Below are 14,321 nucleotides of genomic sequence, written 5' to 3' on the forward strand. Positions count from 1 at the left end.
ATTCACGCCTGTGGGAAAAGTTTTGACAACTGTCAAAATGCCACCAAGTAAAACCTTGGTGTTTACTCATGTGCCTGTGATGAAGCCAGTGGAAAGAAACTCATTTCTGGTAGTGCTTTTAGCTTCTGGCTGAGCTGTACCTGATGCAGGGTGGTGGATGGGGAACTGAAGAGTTGCATAAACTGGGTTTTGAAGTGAGATTTTGCCAAGAGCTTCTGGGCCCAAGCAGCACTTTGCCAGTACCAGTGATACAGCCCCCCACAAGCAGGCAGACAGTGACTGCAAGGGAGGTGTCATTCCAGCCATGCCCAGGCACCCAACACTACTTGTCTGAACCTTCTTTCCAAAATAAATCACATAATCACCAGATTTTTGTGTTGGAAGGGACCTTAGGGACCTTAAAGTCCATCTCATTCCACCCCCTGCCATGGCAGGGACACCTTTCAGTACACCAGGTTGCTCCAAAGCCCATCCAGCTTGGCCTGGAGTATCCCTCCCAGGGATGGGACAGCTTCTCTGGGCAACCTATACCGGGCCTCAGCATCCTCATAGCCAAGAATTTCCTTCTAATATCCACCTAACCCTGCCCTCTGATATTTTTAAGCAGTTTTCCCCTTGTCTCAACACAGCATGTCCTTTCTTGCAGCCCCACTCTGGGACTCAGCTCTTGGCTCAGATTTTTACTGCTGTTACTTCCAGAACCGATGTTCCTCCTGACCAGTCATGACAAAGATTTGTGTCTTTCACAGTTACCGTATTGCCGGCCAATGTTAAAAATACACAACATTTCATCAGCTTGCCATGTCTCCCCCTTAACAGCCCATGACAAAAAGACCTGAACAGTCATGTCTTTCACTACCAGCACACAGTCAGGAAAGAAACAGGAAAAACCCATTCTAACCAGAAGCCGAAGTGGTAGCATCATCTTTAGGCAATGCATGATATTTTAGCTGTCTGTCATACATGGGGAAATGTAAACACCTATAAAATGTCATGCATTTGCAGTCATAAGTGAACTCGTTTAAACATTTAGTTGAAAGATGCATGAGATTCCATCCTTTTGCCATATTCACAAAGCTGCATAACAAGTTTGGGGAGGGAGGGGGGCAAACTGACTATTTCATGGTTTTCTTATAATTAGGAGGCAAGACTATCAATTAAGGAGGTCTGAAGGCACTCCTACACCCAGACTAGATGTTTTTCTCGCCATTCCTTGATGGAACACTGTAAAGCACCAGACTTTGCTTAGAGACACAGAAATTTTGCTGATGTTTGGGAAACCCCCAGTGGAAAGCTGTAGTTGCAGTTCTAGTGGTCACCTCCTATGGGACCAGTTTCAAGAGCCCTGAACTGCAGAAGGTAGGCGTCCCGAGCCTTTCATGCTGGCTTTCCACACCTCAGCCATCTGTTCACTGCAGCAACAGGGACCAAGCCAAAAAGGCTAACTCAGGTCCAAACAAGCTCAGAGTGCTGCTGCTGCAACCTAAAATAACTCTGTGCATCCTTTCTTTTTCCCTTTCACAAAATGAAAGTGGTGAGAGCAGGAGGAAAGAGGAGGCATTAACCCAAGTGCCAGCAAAGACCACCCACACAACCAGCAGCACATTTAATACCACAGCTGATGGACATATTTTGACTTCTCTGAAGGGCATAGAATTTATTTATTAATATTTTATGGTAATATTTGGGTTCTTCCCATAGCTTCGAGTAGATGAGTGCTTTCCGAATGAAATTGCTATTTATGTAAATGCTGACCACAAGACAAATCCCTGGAAAGCAGATATTTCTTTGATGGTTTTGTCCAATACTACAGGGCAGGTCTGGAGGCTAGAAGCCCTTTCCCCCAGCAGAGCTGCTGCTGCTGCTTCCAGCTCTGTCACTGATCTGCAATTCCCTCTTAGGTCCTTGCCTCATTTTCCTTCTCTGTCACATCAAAGAAAATGGCATTCCACTTTGTCAGTTTGTTAGGATGTCTGGATGAAAATCACACAACAAAACCAAAGCATTTCATATAGATATATAAAATACAATCAGGACTGGTGTTTCTAGAAATTCTGGGATAATAGAATTCCTTTGCCTAGCTCTGGTTTCTGAATTTGAAATATGGCAAACAGGGCTGAAATTTCATGTATTTTCTTTACCATTCCCATATCATTTTCTTTACAGACTCTCATGTTTGAGTTGTTTCACTGGGAAGAGAAGTTCTTTTGAGGGTAAAATTTAAAATAGCTGCAGGTACCTCTTGTCGGTGCTGTAGAAATGGAGAAAATGTGAGGTTACCGTGTGACATTAGCACAGGATTAATAATTCTGAAACACATTTCCAAGAAAACCAAAACAGTAAGAACACCAAAAAAACAGACACACACAGCCTCTCCTAGACTTTCTGGAGAAGGAATTTCTGCTTTATCTTAGTGCAATTGCCTGACTAAGGGAAAGTTAGTACATTGCAGAGCTGGTGCTTTGTCAAAAGTCATCTTGATTTCATAGGAAATGAGCACCTGCTGATCCTGATGTTCACTTTGTAAATTAAACAAAAAAAAAAAAAGCTATTTAGAGAGTCAAAAGCATCTTAATAGGCTCTTAAATTATAAAATAGGGCTCCCACTAAGTTCAGCGTGCTGATAAGGAATGAGAAGATGCATCCATAGAATGGTGTTGACATCAGCTGGAGGAAAATAGAACAGGGCCACCAGAATGATGTGCAACTGCAGTGGTGTGTAGCATACAGCAGATAGGATGAAAGCAGCTTAAATTAGGAGCCAGCTTAAATTTTTCATTCTTCCATTTCTGCTTGCCTCAGGTTTCCTATGGCTGGTAGTAGGTGGTCATCTATCAACATTACTTTAAACCCACTGAGTTACTCTTTAGAATCATTTGAGGACACCTCTGTCTGTACCTGACTAGCATGGAGACCTCAGTGGGATCTTAGCATGGGAATACAGCCCATCATGCCCACTTCTACAAGCAATGAATGTTCTCAGCTCCTAATTTGGGAGCTCCAAAATTAAGCTCTAAGAAAAGCAAGTATCTCCACACCTTGCAAATATGAGCATTATATAATGTGGATTTCCACCTACAGAAGGGAATGCAGGTTTGCAACGGATTGGATATAAAATACGCAATGCCAAAAATTCAGATTTCCCTGGTGATCTTAAAATACTATATAGATTTATTCCTTCCACATCCATCAGCATGATATTATGTTTCATCAAAATGCTTTAACAGTCCCTGAAGAGCAGGCCTCAAAGATACAGATTTCCTTTCAGACACTTACTTGCTGGTGAGATGAGTCTTGGGAGTGATCCCATGCTCTCCAAAGAGAGTGACAAAGACGTTGGCATCGGTTCCTGCTCCCCGGACATCTCCTGTCACTGTCACCACCTCATAAACTGTGGAAAGAGAAAAGAAACATCAGGACAACAGGAGAGAGCCTTGACCCTTTATGGATTCAAGTCATCTTGGAGCTGATAAACGCACCCTAGAGATGCATCTATGCACCCACTGCCCAAAAGACCCATCTCTTGGACAGGACATATTGAACCTAGCTGTTGAAAATCATCACATCAAACAAGACTGCTGGAGACACTTTACACGGGCAGAGAGGGACTGGGTTAGGATGGACTTTGCTACAAATAATGCACTTGTCTGTGAACATGCTGCCTCTTCTACCATAATGCATGAGCATGTGTTACATAGAGCAGATGAATTTATGTGAAGTGTTAAAGCTGTTGAGCCACGTTTCATTTGTGCACATGTCAATGCAATGCATGTTTTCCTGTTTGCTCTGGTAAGATATTTGTATGGAAGCTGGGACATCACTACAGCCAGGAATTTTGCATTTTGGTTGTTGCAGAGATTTTACCAAAGACAAAATGGTAAATTGTGAGGAGAATCACAGAATGTCCTCAATTGGAAGAGACCTCGAAAGCCCAAAAAAAACTCGCTCAACAGGACATGAATCTTTTCAGTCTCTCACAGGACCCACAAGGATTTAGTCCAACTCCTGGTCCTGCACAGACACACCAACAATCCCACCCTGAGCATCCTTGGGAGCATTATCCAAACACTCCTGGAGCTCTGGCAGCCTTGGGACAGTGTCCATTCCCTGGGAAGCCTGGGCAGTGCCTAGCACCCTCTGGGGAAGACCATTTCCCTGAGATCCAAATTAATCCCCCTGACAATAGGTAGGAAAACACCTAAATTAGAGTCTCGAAGATCTATCAATTTATCTTTCCAAGTAGTAGACAGAGTGACAACTGTATTTACACACACATATATCTTCTTGGGAGACACACAAGTTAAAAAGTGCTTTTCACTCAAGAGGCATGATAAGATCCAATGGCCAAAAGGCAGAGTTAGACAGATTCAAATAACAATAATTCTGTAGTCAGACATACATTTCTTAGGATGATGAGTGATGTTAGAACAAGACTTGAGGCTTGAAAACAGGTTACTTTACTGAAGGACATATCTTAGTTGGCTTGACAGAGAAGGAACTGGAAGAAATTACAAAACATTGCCTGTGGCCAAACTATGCACCCTGATGGCTCTTTTTGGCTTCAGACAACATGGTGTTCACGATCTAGTGATAGCATCTCAAACTCAGACCTATCAGCTAAGGGAGAGGCTATGCTTTCATCATTTCATCATGCACAAACTGACTGCTAACTATGGGATTTCTCACAACTAATGCTGTAAAAATGTCCCTCTTTGCGGGTGCATCAAAGCAGTTACATATTTTATTAGTGTCCGTCTCTCCCTCACTACATCACTAATCTATTCTATCCATGTATCTATTAGTCTATTCTATTATATTCTGTATTTACTCAAAAACATAAAAAATATATTTTAACTCTGCTCTGAGCATCACATGTTTTTCCACAATAACACTCTTCCCTCAAAACATAATCAAAAAGAAATTTAATCACCATTTCAACCAAAAGAGCTAAATGCAGGAACCTCATGTAAAACTGATTAAAAACTATTCTTTATTTCCATAAGCTCTATTGCATTGAGAAAAAAAAATAGTGCAATATTTTCCTAATCTCAACTTCCCATGAATATAAATAGGACAGAAAAGGGAACATTATTGTCATAAGTACAGGAAGTTGTGATCTGTGCTTGGCAACATTTTAAGCATCCCTTGGCTTGGTGTATTTCATTTACAGCTTCAAAGGAAGAGGAGATTTTTCTAAAAAAACAAAAACAAAACAAAAACAAAAACCCAAACAAACAAAAAATCAAACAAACAAAAAAAAAATACAAACAGAAAATAAAAAAAAAAAAAAAAAAAAAAAACACCAAAGAGGAAGAATATGGGATCAACAGTTTGCACATGAGTAATATGTATAAGCAGTGTTTTCATTTCACCATCCTCCTGTTAGCATTCCCACATGCCAGCGGGAGATGTTTGGCATGGCGGGGAGAGCCAGAAAAGGTGCGTGCATTAGCCATTAGCAGGAGGGAGATTTGTAACCTGCGCTGTCCCGGTGAGTCACCGCCCGTCACTCCGCCGCTTTCGGCCGCAGCGGCTCCGCTTCCGAGACAGCCGGCTCACCTTAGAATATTGCTGTGCTCATCCACAGCAGCCTTTTATGCCTGATCATCTCAAAGAGCTTTATGACTTATCTGTGCCGTGGAAGTATTTATCACTGTCAGAGCTTCCTACAGGCACTGCCAAAGTGGCAGCTACGGCTCAGCATCCCTCTGCAAGCTTCTGCCGCTGGACACGGCACTTTGTGCCTGGTCTAGTTGACAACATCGTGTTTGCTCAAAGGTTGGACTCAATGATCTTGGAGATCTTTTCCAACCTTGATTCCATGATTCCAAGCTTTTCTAGGGAAAGGGACTTTTAGGCATTGTGTCCTCTCTCCCCACAGAGCCTAAGCAGAACTTGCCCCTGTTCTGGTTTTCAGGGATGAGGTCAAGTAATGTTCAACTTTGTCTGGCATGCAGGCATTTTTCATGTGAAAAGAGAAAAAAAGCCACCACAACAATCTGTAATTTCCCAGACACCTTTCAAAAGATCCAACAGTTTTTCTAGTGAGTTTTTTTACTGCTAGAGAGCTGCTAGGACTTACAGATTATATGTCCATATAACAGAGTTTGCCATATTAAACCTGCCATCAAATGAAACATATTCTTGAGCTAGTCTGCTGCACCTGAGCAGGTATTGGCATCACCTCATCTATACAACCAATTTTAATTTCCTTGCTGAAATTGTAGAAAATTATCTACTCCCACTTTTCAGTCCCTAGTTAGTGAGGTGATGAGATACAGGGACATTGTCTAAGATAAAACCCACCACAAAGCCACAATCCCCCCTTGCCCCCATTAAAAATCAATCCCTCATCTGATTTCTGCAATGGGAGTCTCACAGTTGCAAACCAATGACAGCCCAAGTAGATGTTCACAAGCCCAAAATCAGCCTCCATACACTGCAGTGGGCAGGCAGCACATGGATGAGTAGTTTTTACCAGGACAGATGTGCTGAGCCCTGCTTGATTAGTTCATGCCATTGCCAGGCATACACTGTAGTTAACATATTTTAATTAACTTTGCAGTGAGGGTCTGGGTTGATGACATCAGCACATCAAATGCATTTGGCACATGTCACAGTGCATTTCTGGAAGGGAGAAGGAGCCCTACCATCTCTTTTCCAGACTTACAGCTGGACGGCCAGCTGTGCAAATACATGCTGTCCCAGATTTCCAGTGATGCTGTAGATGCAGGGTCCATAATTTCCTTTTCTGGAAGAAAATTAAAGTTTAATGCTAATATTGATGCCAGCTCATTCTGCAAAAGGCAGGAGAAAAATGGAGATTATTTAGCCACTTCCTTCAAAGGTGTGGAAGTTCAGCAGTACAGATTCAAGATTGTTTCTTTTCTTTGCATTTTTTTCAACAATTTTTTATCAGCCCCTGACAGCTTTCATATTTGCTCTGCAGTCTGAGGGCCCAGAAGGCATTTAAAGGTTACTGAGCTGGGGTGACGATAAATATTTTGTACCCCATCCCCTTTGCTGGGAGCAGCACCCATGATATTTTTCAAAAAGAACTGTGTAGGTTAGTAACATTTCATAACCACCCTCAAGTTTGCTCCTGAATAATTGGATATTGTGGCTTTGAGAAAACATGTCCAGTGCTAGCAAATTCCAAGCATAAACATCTAGTGTTTTGTGATTTAGGATGATAAATCTGAATTAACTAAAAAGCTTGAAATCGGATATCTGTGGAAATTATCTAACCAAAGCTGGCATCTAGGTTAGAAGGATCAAATTTACTACTTCCGTGCTCCAGTTTTGAAAGAGAATATTAGGAAAACACAGGAATTTAAATCTTAGGTGTCCCTCTAAGTTTCAACTATCTTCCAACCAAGTTCCTTATTTCCTTTTTGGATGGCCTCATGGTATTTCTAATCTTCCCATTTTGAGTTCCTGTTTTTCACACTCTCCATCACTCAAAAATATCCAAATTTTTATGGAGGGTCCACCCCCATTATTATTTTCTGGATCATGGGCACTAATGCTCACCAAGGACTTTCCTACTTGGTGCCTCTTCAGAGCTTTGCAATAAATTTTGGCTTCTGCAATGTTAAAAACCAACTCCTTTTACATGTTCCTGCTCTTTTAATATACTGAGATATGCTTTTGCAGAGGCTTCTTGGCCTCTCTGTGTATGACTTTGCACCCATGATGCCCCTGCTTCCTTCTTGGTCAAACATAAGGTGTAAACATGACATTTCCATATCTCCAAATACTTCATCCACATCCCTTCAGACATGGACAGGATTTCCAAAGATCTTCACCCAGGTGGTCAGTTCATGAAGGCAGCATTCAGATGCTGCTGTGGGGCTTGGAGCAACCTGCTCCACTGGAGAGTTTCCCTGCCCATGGCAGAGGCTTGGAATTAAATATTCTTAAAGGTCCCTTCCAAGCCAAATTCCTCTGTGATGTGTGGTACTCCTTAATGCTTTTCCTAGCAACATTGGCTGAGTTTATGAAGTTTATGAAGTATATGGCAGCCCTTGAGTAGAGGAGCCCCAGAGAGAGACAACCAATGCAAGAGAGAGGGGACTGGACCCCAGTTTGATCATCATGCTGCTCACAGGAAGACACCTACTATCAAGGCGCTTTTAGGTGGCAAACAACCCTGCCCCAAGGTCAAAGTGAGTCTATTCTGAGTGCTCAGATCATGGCCAAGTTACAGAAACCCAAAGCGTTAGTATGGAAATGACTGACTTTCAGCCCAGTCTCCAAATCTTGCTTTTCTCCCAATAGGCCAGGCAGAGTCAATACAAAGCTTTAATACACTTACTGATACAGACTCTTTTGTTCCAAATATTATCTCAATCAAGTGGAATTTAGTTCACTTATCTCCTCTGGTAGATATTGAATCCCCAGCTGACTCCACTGCTCAGCTATCCAGCACAAAGGCTTCAGAAGCTGGTGGAAGTTCCAGCAAGCTAAACAGGACTGATTTGCTATGAACTGCAAACCCATTACTGCTTTTCTCAGGCAAATACAAGCTCAATAAAGGAAATTACAGACAATACTTTCTTTGTTGAAAATAAGCATTCATAAATGGTCATTTCAAGCGCAGGATACAGATGGCATAAAATCAGTTTTGAGTTACATTGCATCTCTGCTGGAAACACTCACACCCTGTTTCTTGCTTTGCAGAAGGAGATGATAAATAAGAAGTGGGTTAATATAAATCCATCCATTCAATGATTCAAACACTTGCTTCAAAATTACTCCTAAAATTACTGTAAAAGTATAAACTCTGACAAGTGCAGACTGGGACACTTAAACCAAGAGCATGGAAACTTCCCTTAGCTACCCAAGAAAGGAATATTTCCAGGACAGAAGAGTGCTTTGGCTGATAAATTCAGTTTTGTCTGACTCCAACAACATGGACTGCTCAACATCAATTATGGCCGTGACTGCAGGTCCTGTCAGGTCACATTCTCATAAGGTGAATATGGATAACTGAGTTGGTGCCTAATTTCTGTCTAGCAAGACTGTCCCTTGGTAAAAAAATCAAGGTTGTGCCACAAGAATGATTAAGTAGGTGAAATAAGACAGAAAAGATAATGAGGAGTTTGGGGAAGGAAGAGAGAAAGCAAAACCCACAGGTTTCTGAAGGGATATGTCAGAGAATGGACCATGTTGTTCCCAGTGATGCAGAACAGTGAACAAGAGGAGCAGGGAGAAACTGATGCTCAGGAAATTCCATGTGAACATGAGGAAGAACTTCTTCACTGTGCAGTGACCAAGGACTGAAACAGAGACCAGAGATGGTGTGGAGTCTCCCTCACCTGGGATATTCCAGAGCAATCTGGACAAAATCCTGTAGCCTGTGCTCTGGGATGACCCTGCTGGAGCAAGGAGATGGAACCAGAGGACCCACTGTGGTACTTTCCAGCCTGAACCATTCTGTGATTAATCTTAAATATAAGCCTAAATCAACACCAACTGCTTTGAAGCTGTGGCTCTCAGAGCTACCTTCAGATGCTTCTGTTAAGCAGGATGCATTTACCTCAGCAGCACTAATGGCTGTTTGCACTTTGCTGCACCTCCAGCTGGGAATTCACTGATTATTCTCAATATTCACTTCATGTTGATTCATGCTAAGCACCAATCACTCTGACTTCTCCTGAAACACTTCGGAGTGTGTTTGACTTGGAGCACCTGAAGAGTACCTTGACATTTATGCAAAATACTTGGAAGTTTTTAAGGGTCTGTGCTGTTATAGGTTATGTTTGACAAAACAATGCTCTGTGCATGTGAGCATATCAGATAAATACTTATGATGGTTACAGTTTAATCAGGAACATCCTTTACCCACCACAAAGACGAGCCTTTAAAATCGCAGCTTGTTTGTTTTCAGTGAGCCACAATTTGTGCAATAATCTCTTGTCATACACAAAATGAGTCAAAATCTCCTCTCATTCACTCTGAGGCAAATCCTGACTAACTCCATTGACTTGAGCACAATGGCTTTGGATTTGTACCTCAGAACTGTGAGCAGATTTGGGCCTCACACTCTATGAGAGATTGCCTGCTCTTTATATGCTTCATGGAAAGAAGCTTTTGGGTCTGGCATGGATGCCAAATTAATTATTCAAAGCAAAAGATAGAGACTTTTTTTTCACAAATATTTGAACTGGTTGCACACTGTTACACATTTTGCTATTCAAAGTTTATACAAGGAATTGCAGAGTTAATAGCATCTCACATTTTGAGAATTTGTCACAGACATGAATTAGGGAGGCTTTCTCCTAAGCAAACTTAGTGCAGGTACACACAAGTATCATTATCTTGAGCTCTGAAATATCATTTATCTCTTACAATATAAATCCAAAGCTGAACACTGTCCTGCCTGTTCCCACAGTCAGTGTAGTCATGATTTGGAGTGTGTTTTACTTCATCAGCTATTGTAAAAATTAACATTTCATTCTTATGCACTGTAGGAAACCAAACTTGATTCACATGGTGTCCAGCTAGCACTTAAAGAGTATTTTTGCCTGAGCACTACCAGGAAAAGCCATCTTAGTTCTTTGCTGGAACAGTAAAGTAGAATTAGTTTAGCAATCAACATCTTTTTTATTCAAGCTTAAATTGTGTTGGAGGAAAATACAGTGTTTCAGTGGAGAGAGACGCTCACAACAGAAACCTGTTCCATTTCTTTCATTGTCTCTTGGAGGCAAGAAGGACCTGCCAGGACATGGGGTGCCTCTGAGTCACCACTATTGACAAGAACATTAGAAATCTCTATCCAATGGGAGGTGTACAGCACAGCCTGGGCAAAATATAAAATTGATTTTATCTGCAGCACTGAACAAAGCCTGTGGTAGAGCAACGTGTCTGCAGAATTCAGCTGGAAGCAATTCCCTACTGTCTGTCATGTCTGTGATTAGAGGGATGGAGTACCTCTCCTATGAGGAAAGGCTGAAGGTATTGGGAGAGTTCATCCTGGAGAAGAGAAGGGTCTGGGGTGACTTTCTAGTAGCCTTCAATTACCTGAAGGCAGTTTATAAAAAATCTGGGGAGAGACATTGGACAAGAGCCTGGATTTACAGGACACAAGGAAAGGCATCCCACTGCCAGAGGGGCAGATGGGATATTGGGAAGGAATTACAGGCTGGGAGGGTGGGGAGGCCCTGGCACAGGATGCCCAGAGAAGCTGTGGCTGTCCCTGGATCACTGGAAGTGTCCAAGGTCAGGCTGGGTGGGGCTAGGAGCACTCTGGGATAGTGGAAGGTGTCCCCGTCCCAGCAGGGAGTGACATTGGATGAGCTTAAAGATCCCTTCCAGTCCAATCCATTCTGTGCCTTTATGTTCCATGTCATCAGACTCTAACAAGATCCCACACTCTTCTTGTCACCTAGGCAGAGAAACACCAACATCAAGGAGAGACCCTCTTCATGCTGCCAGCCCTGACCCCAATACCCAGGTAGGAGGAAGAGCAATTTCACCAAAAGATTGTTTTATTGCCCTCTCCTGCCCAGTGTTCCTGGCCTGGAGGCAATGTAGAAGTTTGATGTTGGATGTTCCCTGACATGAGCAAGGCAAGACATTTCTCACAGGTTTTTTTCTGGGGACGACTGAGCTGTTTTCACAGAGAAAAATACACCCACATCAACAGTGTTTCAAAACCGCTTGGCCTGAGGCACAGAATCCAGCAGGAATATGTTCAGGAGGAAACAGCTGGCAAAGCCATCAGCAGGTGGGGCCTGGATGACACTGTGAGCAAGGACAGCTGGCCCACAGCATGAACACTGGCTGCAAGCCTGAGGGGACACTGCACACTTGGCAGCTCTGGGGTGAGGAACCAGCACATTTGGCTCCTGGGAGCTGATTTCTAGCTGTGTTTCATGTTAATGCTTGGCCTAAGCAGGGAAGGGTTCCTGATGAAGCTTGTGATAAATACAAGTTATCTTACTGACATTTACATCAGCATTGTTAGATGTTGCTATGAGTTAGGTTGGGTGAGGTTTGGAGCAAATTAATCCAGTGGTACTGGAATTATGTAACATCCAAGGTCCCTTCCAACCCAAATCATTCTAGGTCTCTGTGACTCTGAATAAATAACAGCTCCCCAGTTTAAATAGTCATGGCACAAAGTCTCTACTATTCAAATAGCACCATAAAAAGAAATATAAAAAAAAATTGCTATAGCCTTTCCAACTCCTACCTCTGCCTTCTTTACAAATATGTCTTAATTAACACAGTTCACAGAGAAATTCTGATTGAGATACTACTACAATACAGATGTCTATGAAATGTAGACCTCCAAACTGATGCTGAAAAATACAACATTCCTGAACATCAGGTGACAAAGTGCCAAAAAGACCTAGTTTTCAACAACCACATTCAGTTACAACAACAATACACAACTGTCCAGCCTGTCTTGCAGTGAACATAAATCAATATACAAAAGCCACAATTATTAATTTTCAGTCTTTCTTTAAGTGTTGCCATTCAGGTATTTGTGTCATCGTGTTGCAAGGAAGAAAATCCCCTCTGACAATGCCTGGAGAAATAGCTGCAGCCTGAAGGCACTGATAATAAATAAATATTTCTTGGAGCACCAGTAGTCAGCCAAGAGGAGGCCTTAACCAGACAAAAACATGTTGTGAATCTAGAAGCTACATCCTGATTGCAACTTCGACAGCTAAAACAAACCCGCAGTAAACACATCCGCACAGTCATCAGAGGCCCTTGACACCAAATCCACCATGAGCCTCTGCTTTCCTAGGGCTTAGATGGATAAGCCACCTCACCTGAGGCTGTAGGATTGTCCTAGGCTGGAATAAAATACTGGTTTGCCCTGGCCCCCTCTCTGTGCTTAGCCACTTGTAGCTCAGTATTATTTTTTGCCCAGACTTTCCATCCTGATGGATATAATTCTGCTGTTTTAATGAAACAGTATTCAGATATTAGTCCAATACCCAGGGACAGGATGATAAACAGCTTCATAGAAGGCCTAGAAGATGTATATTTAATAAAGTGTAAATGGGAACAAAACTAATGATCCTTAAAATATCAATGCAGTCCTGAAACCTGGAATTTGATGTACCAGTAGAGGAACTGATGTACCTGTGAGCAAAAGCATCTCCTCAGTTTTCTTTCTGCAACCAGAGAATGAAAAACTACTCAGGCAAAGCTTAGATGTTTCAAAGACATAGGAATCTCGACTCTTAGGGGAGGAAAGACAAAAGGGGAGAAGAATACAATGGAAGAGGGAAAGGTAAAAACCTCCAAATATTCTTGAATTATTCTAATGTGATCAAGTTCTAGTCCTGCATCCTCTAAAGGTCACCTTCCTCAGAAAGGGCTCATTGGATGCTACAGAAAACTGAATCCAGACTGATGGGATACCTGTGTTGGGGAGAACACATCCAGGACTGAACATACTGAGCTGGATTTAACATCTATTCTCAGTGCAAACTCTTTCAGCTCCTCTCTGGGAGCTCTCAGGTATTTTCTATTCAAGTCCAAACTCAAACACTCAATCTAAAAGGTACCCACAGGCAATCAAGGGTATAAAACTGAGTTTTATAAAACTGAATTCACCACTCCATTCAGAGCTGATTGTTTTGGGTATGAGGAGAGCAGCAGTGCTGGGAAGCTGCAGCTCCTGCTTGCGGGTGTGGGTTTGACATCAGCTGTGCCGTGCCTTTGGCAGCTTGGCACCCACAGCTGTTCCTGGATGCTGTTTTTGGGGCTGCCAGCTGGACTGAGCCATCCCAAATGGATCATGTGTGCCTAACAAGAATGAATTCTGCATATGCTTAAGGTCCTGCCCTGGCAGAGGGAGAGGTGGGGGAGCACAAGTGCTTGCTCCCCTCAGCTCTGTGCCTGCACTTGGCCAAACACACATCTGCAAAGGAAAGGTGACATCTACAGACCTCCAGATACCAGCAAGAACTTGCTCCAAAAAGGTTTATTTGCATTCATCTGCTTTATGACACTGATTTTCCACACCAGTGACTAGTGATATCCCTGTTGCAAGTCGATGGCTCATTATGGACTATGAAGAGCTACTGTGATTCCTTTCAAAGCTCCTCTCCCAGCATTTTAATCACTCACTTCCAATTTGTAAGACCCAGTTTCAGCATGACACCTCCAGGCAACTTCAGTTCTCCAGTGGGGGTACACAAGTGTGTAGCAGGGGTGTCTAACAGACAGGCACAAATACTTTTTAGCACCTACAAAAAAGTTATTATCAAGTGCTCCTGAAACTAATCAACACTTCAGTATCACTACTAACTTAGTATTGGCTTGTTCAGTCATACAATAGTGAACTTCTGTAA

At 42.5% G+C, this 14,321-nt stretch overlaps 1 protein-coding gene across 1 annotated transcript in view; it reads right to left on the reverse strand.

Annotated features, from left to right (window-relative positions):
- Positions 1 to 14,321, reverse strand: part of LOXHD1 (lipoxygenase homology PLAT domains 1) — a 164,975-nt gene that overhangs the window by 130,754 nt on the left and 19,900 nt on the right. The window contains exon 2 of the mRNA XM_077790176.1: positions 3,277 to 3,391. Within this exon, the coding sequence (XP_077646302.1) occupies positions 3,277 to 3,391 (115 nt within the window). The remainder of the gene's footprint in view (positions 1 to 3,276; positions 3,392 to 14,321) is intronic.

Source organism: Lonchura striata, chromosome Z (genome assembly GCF_046129695.1).
Source record: "Lonchura striata isolate bLonStr1 chromosome Z, bLonStr1.mat, whole genome shotgun sequence".
NCBI lineage: Eukaryota > Metazoa > Chordata > Aves > Passeriformes > Estrildidae > Lonchura > Lonchura striata.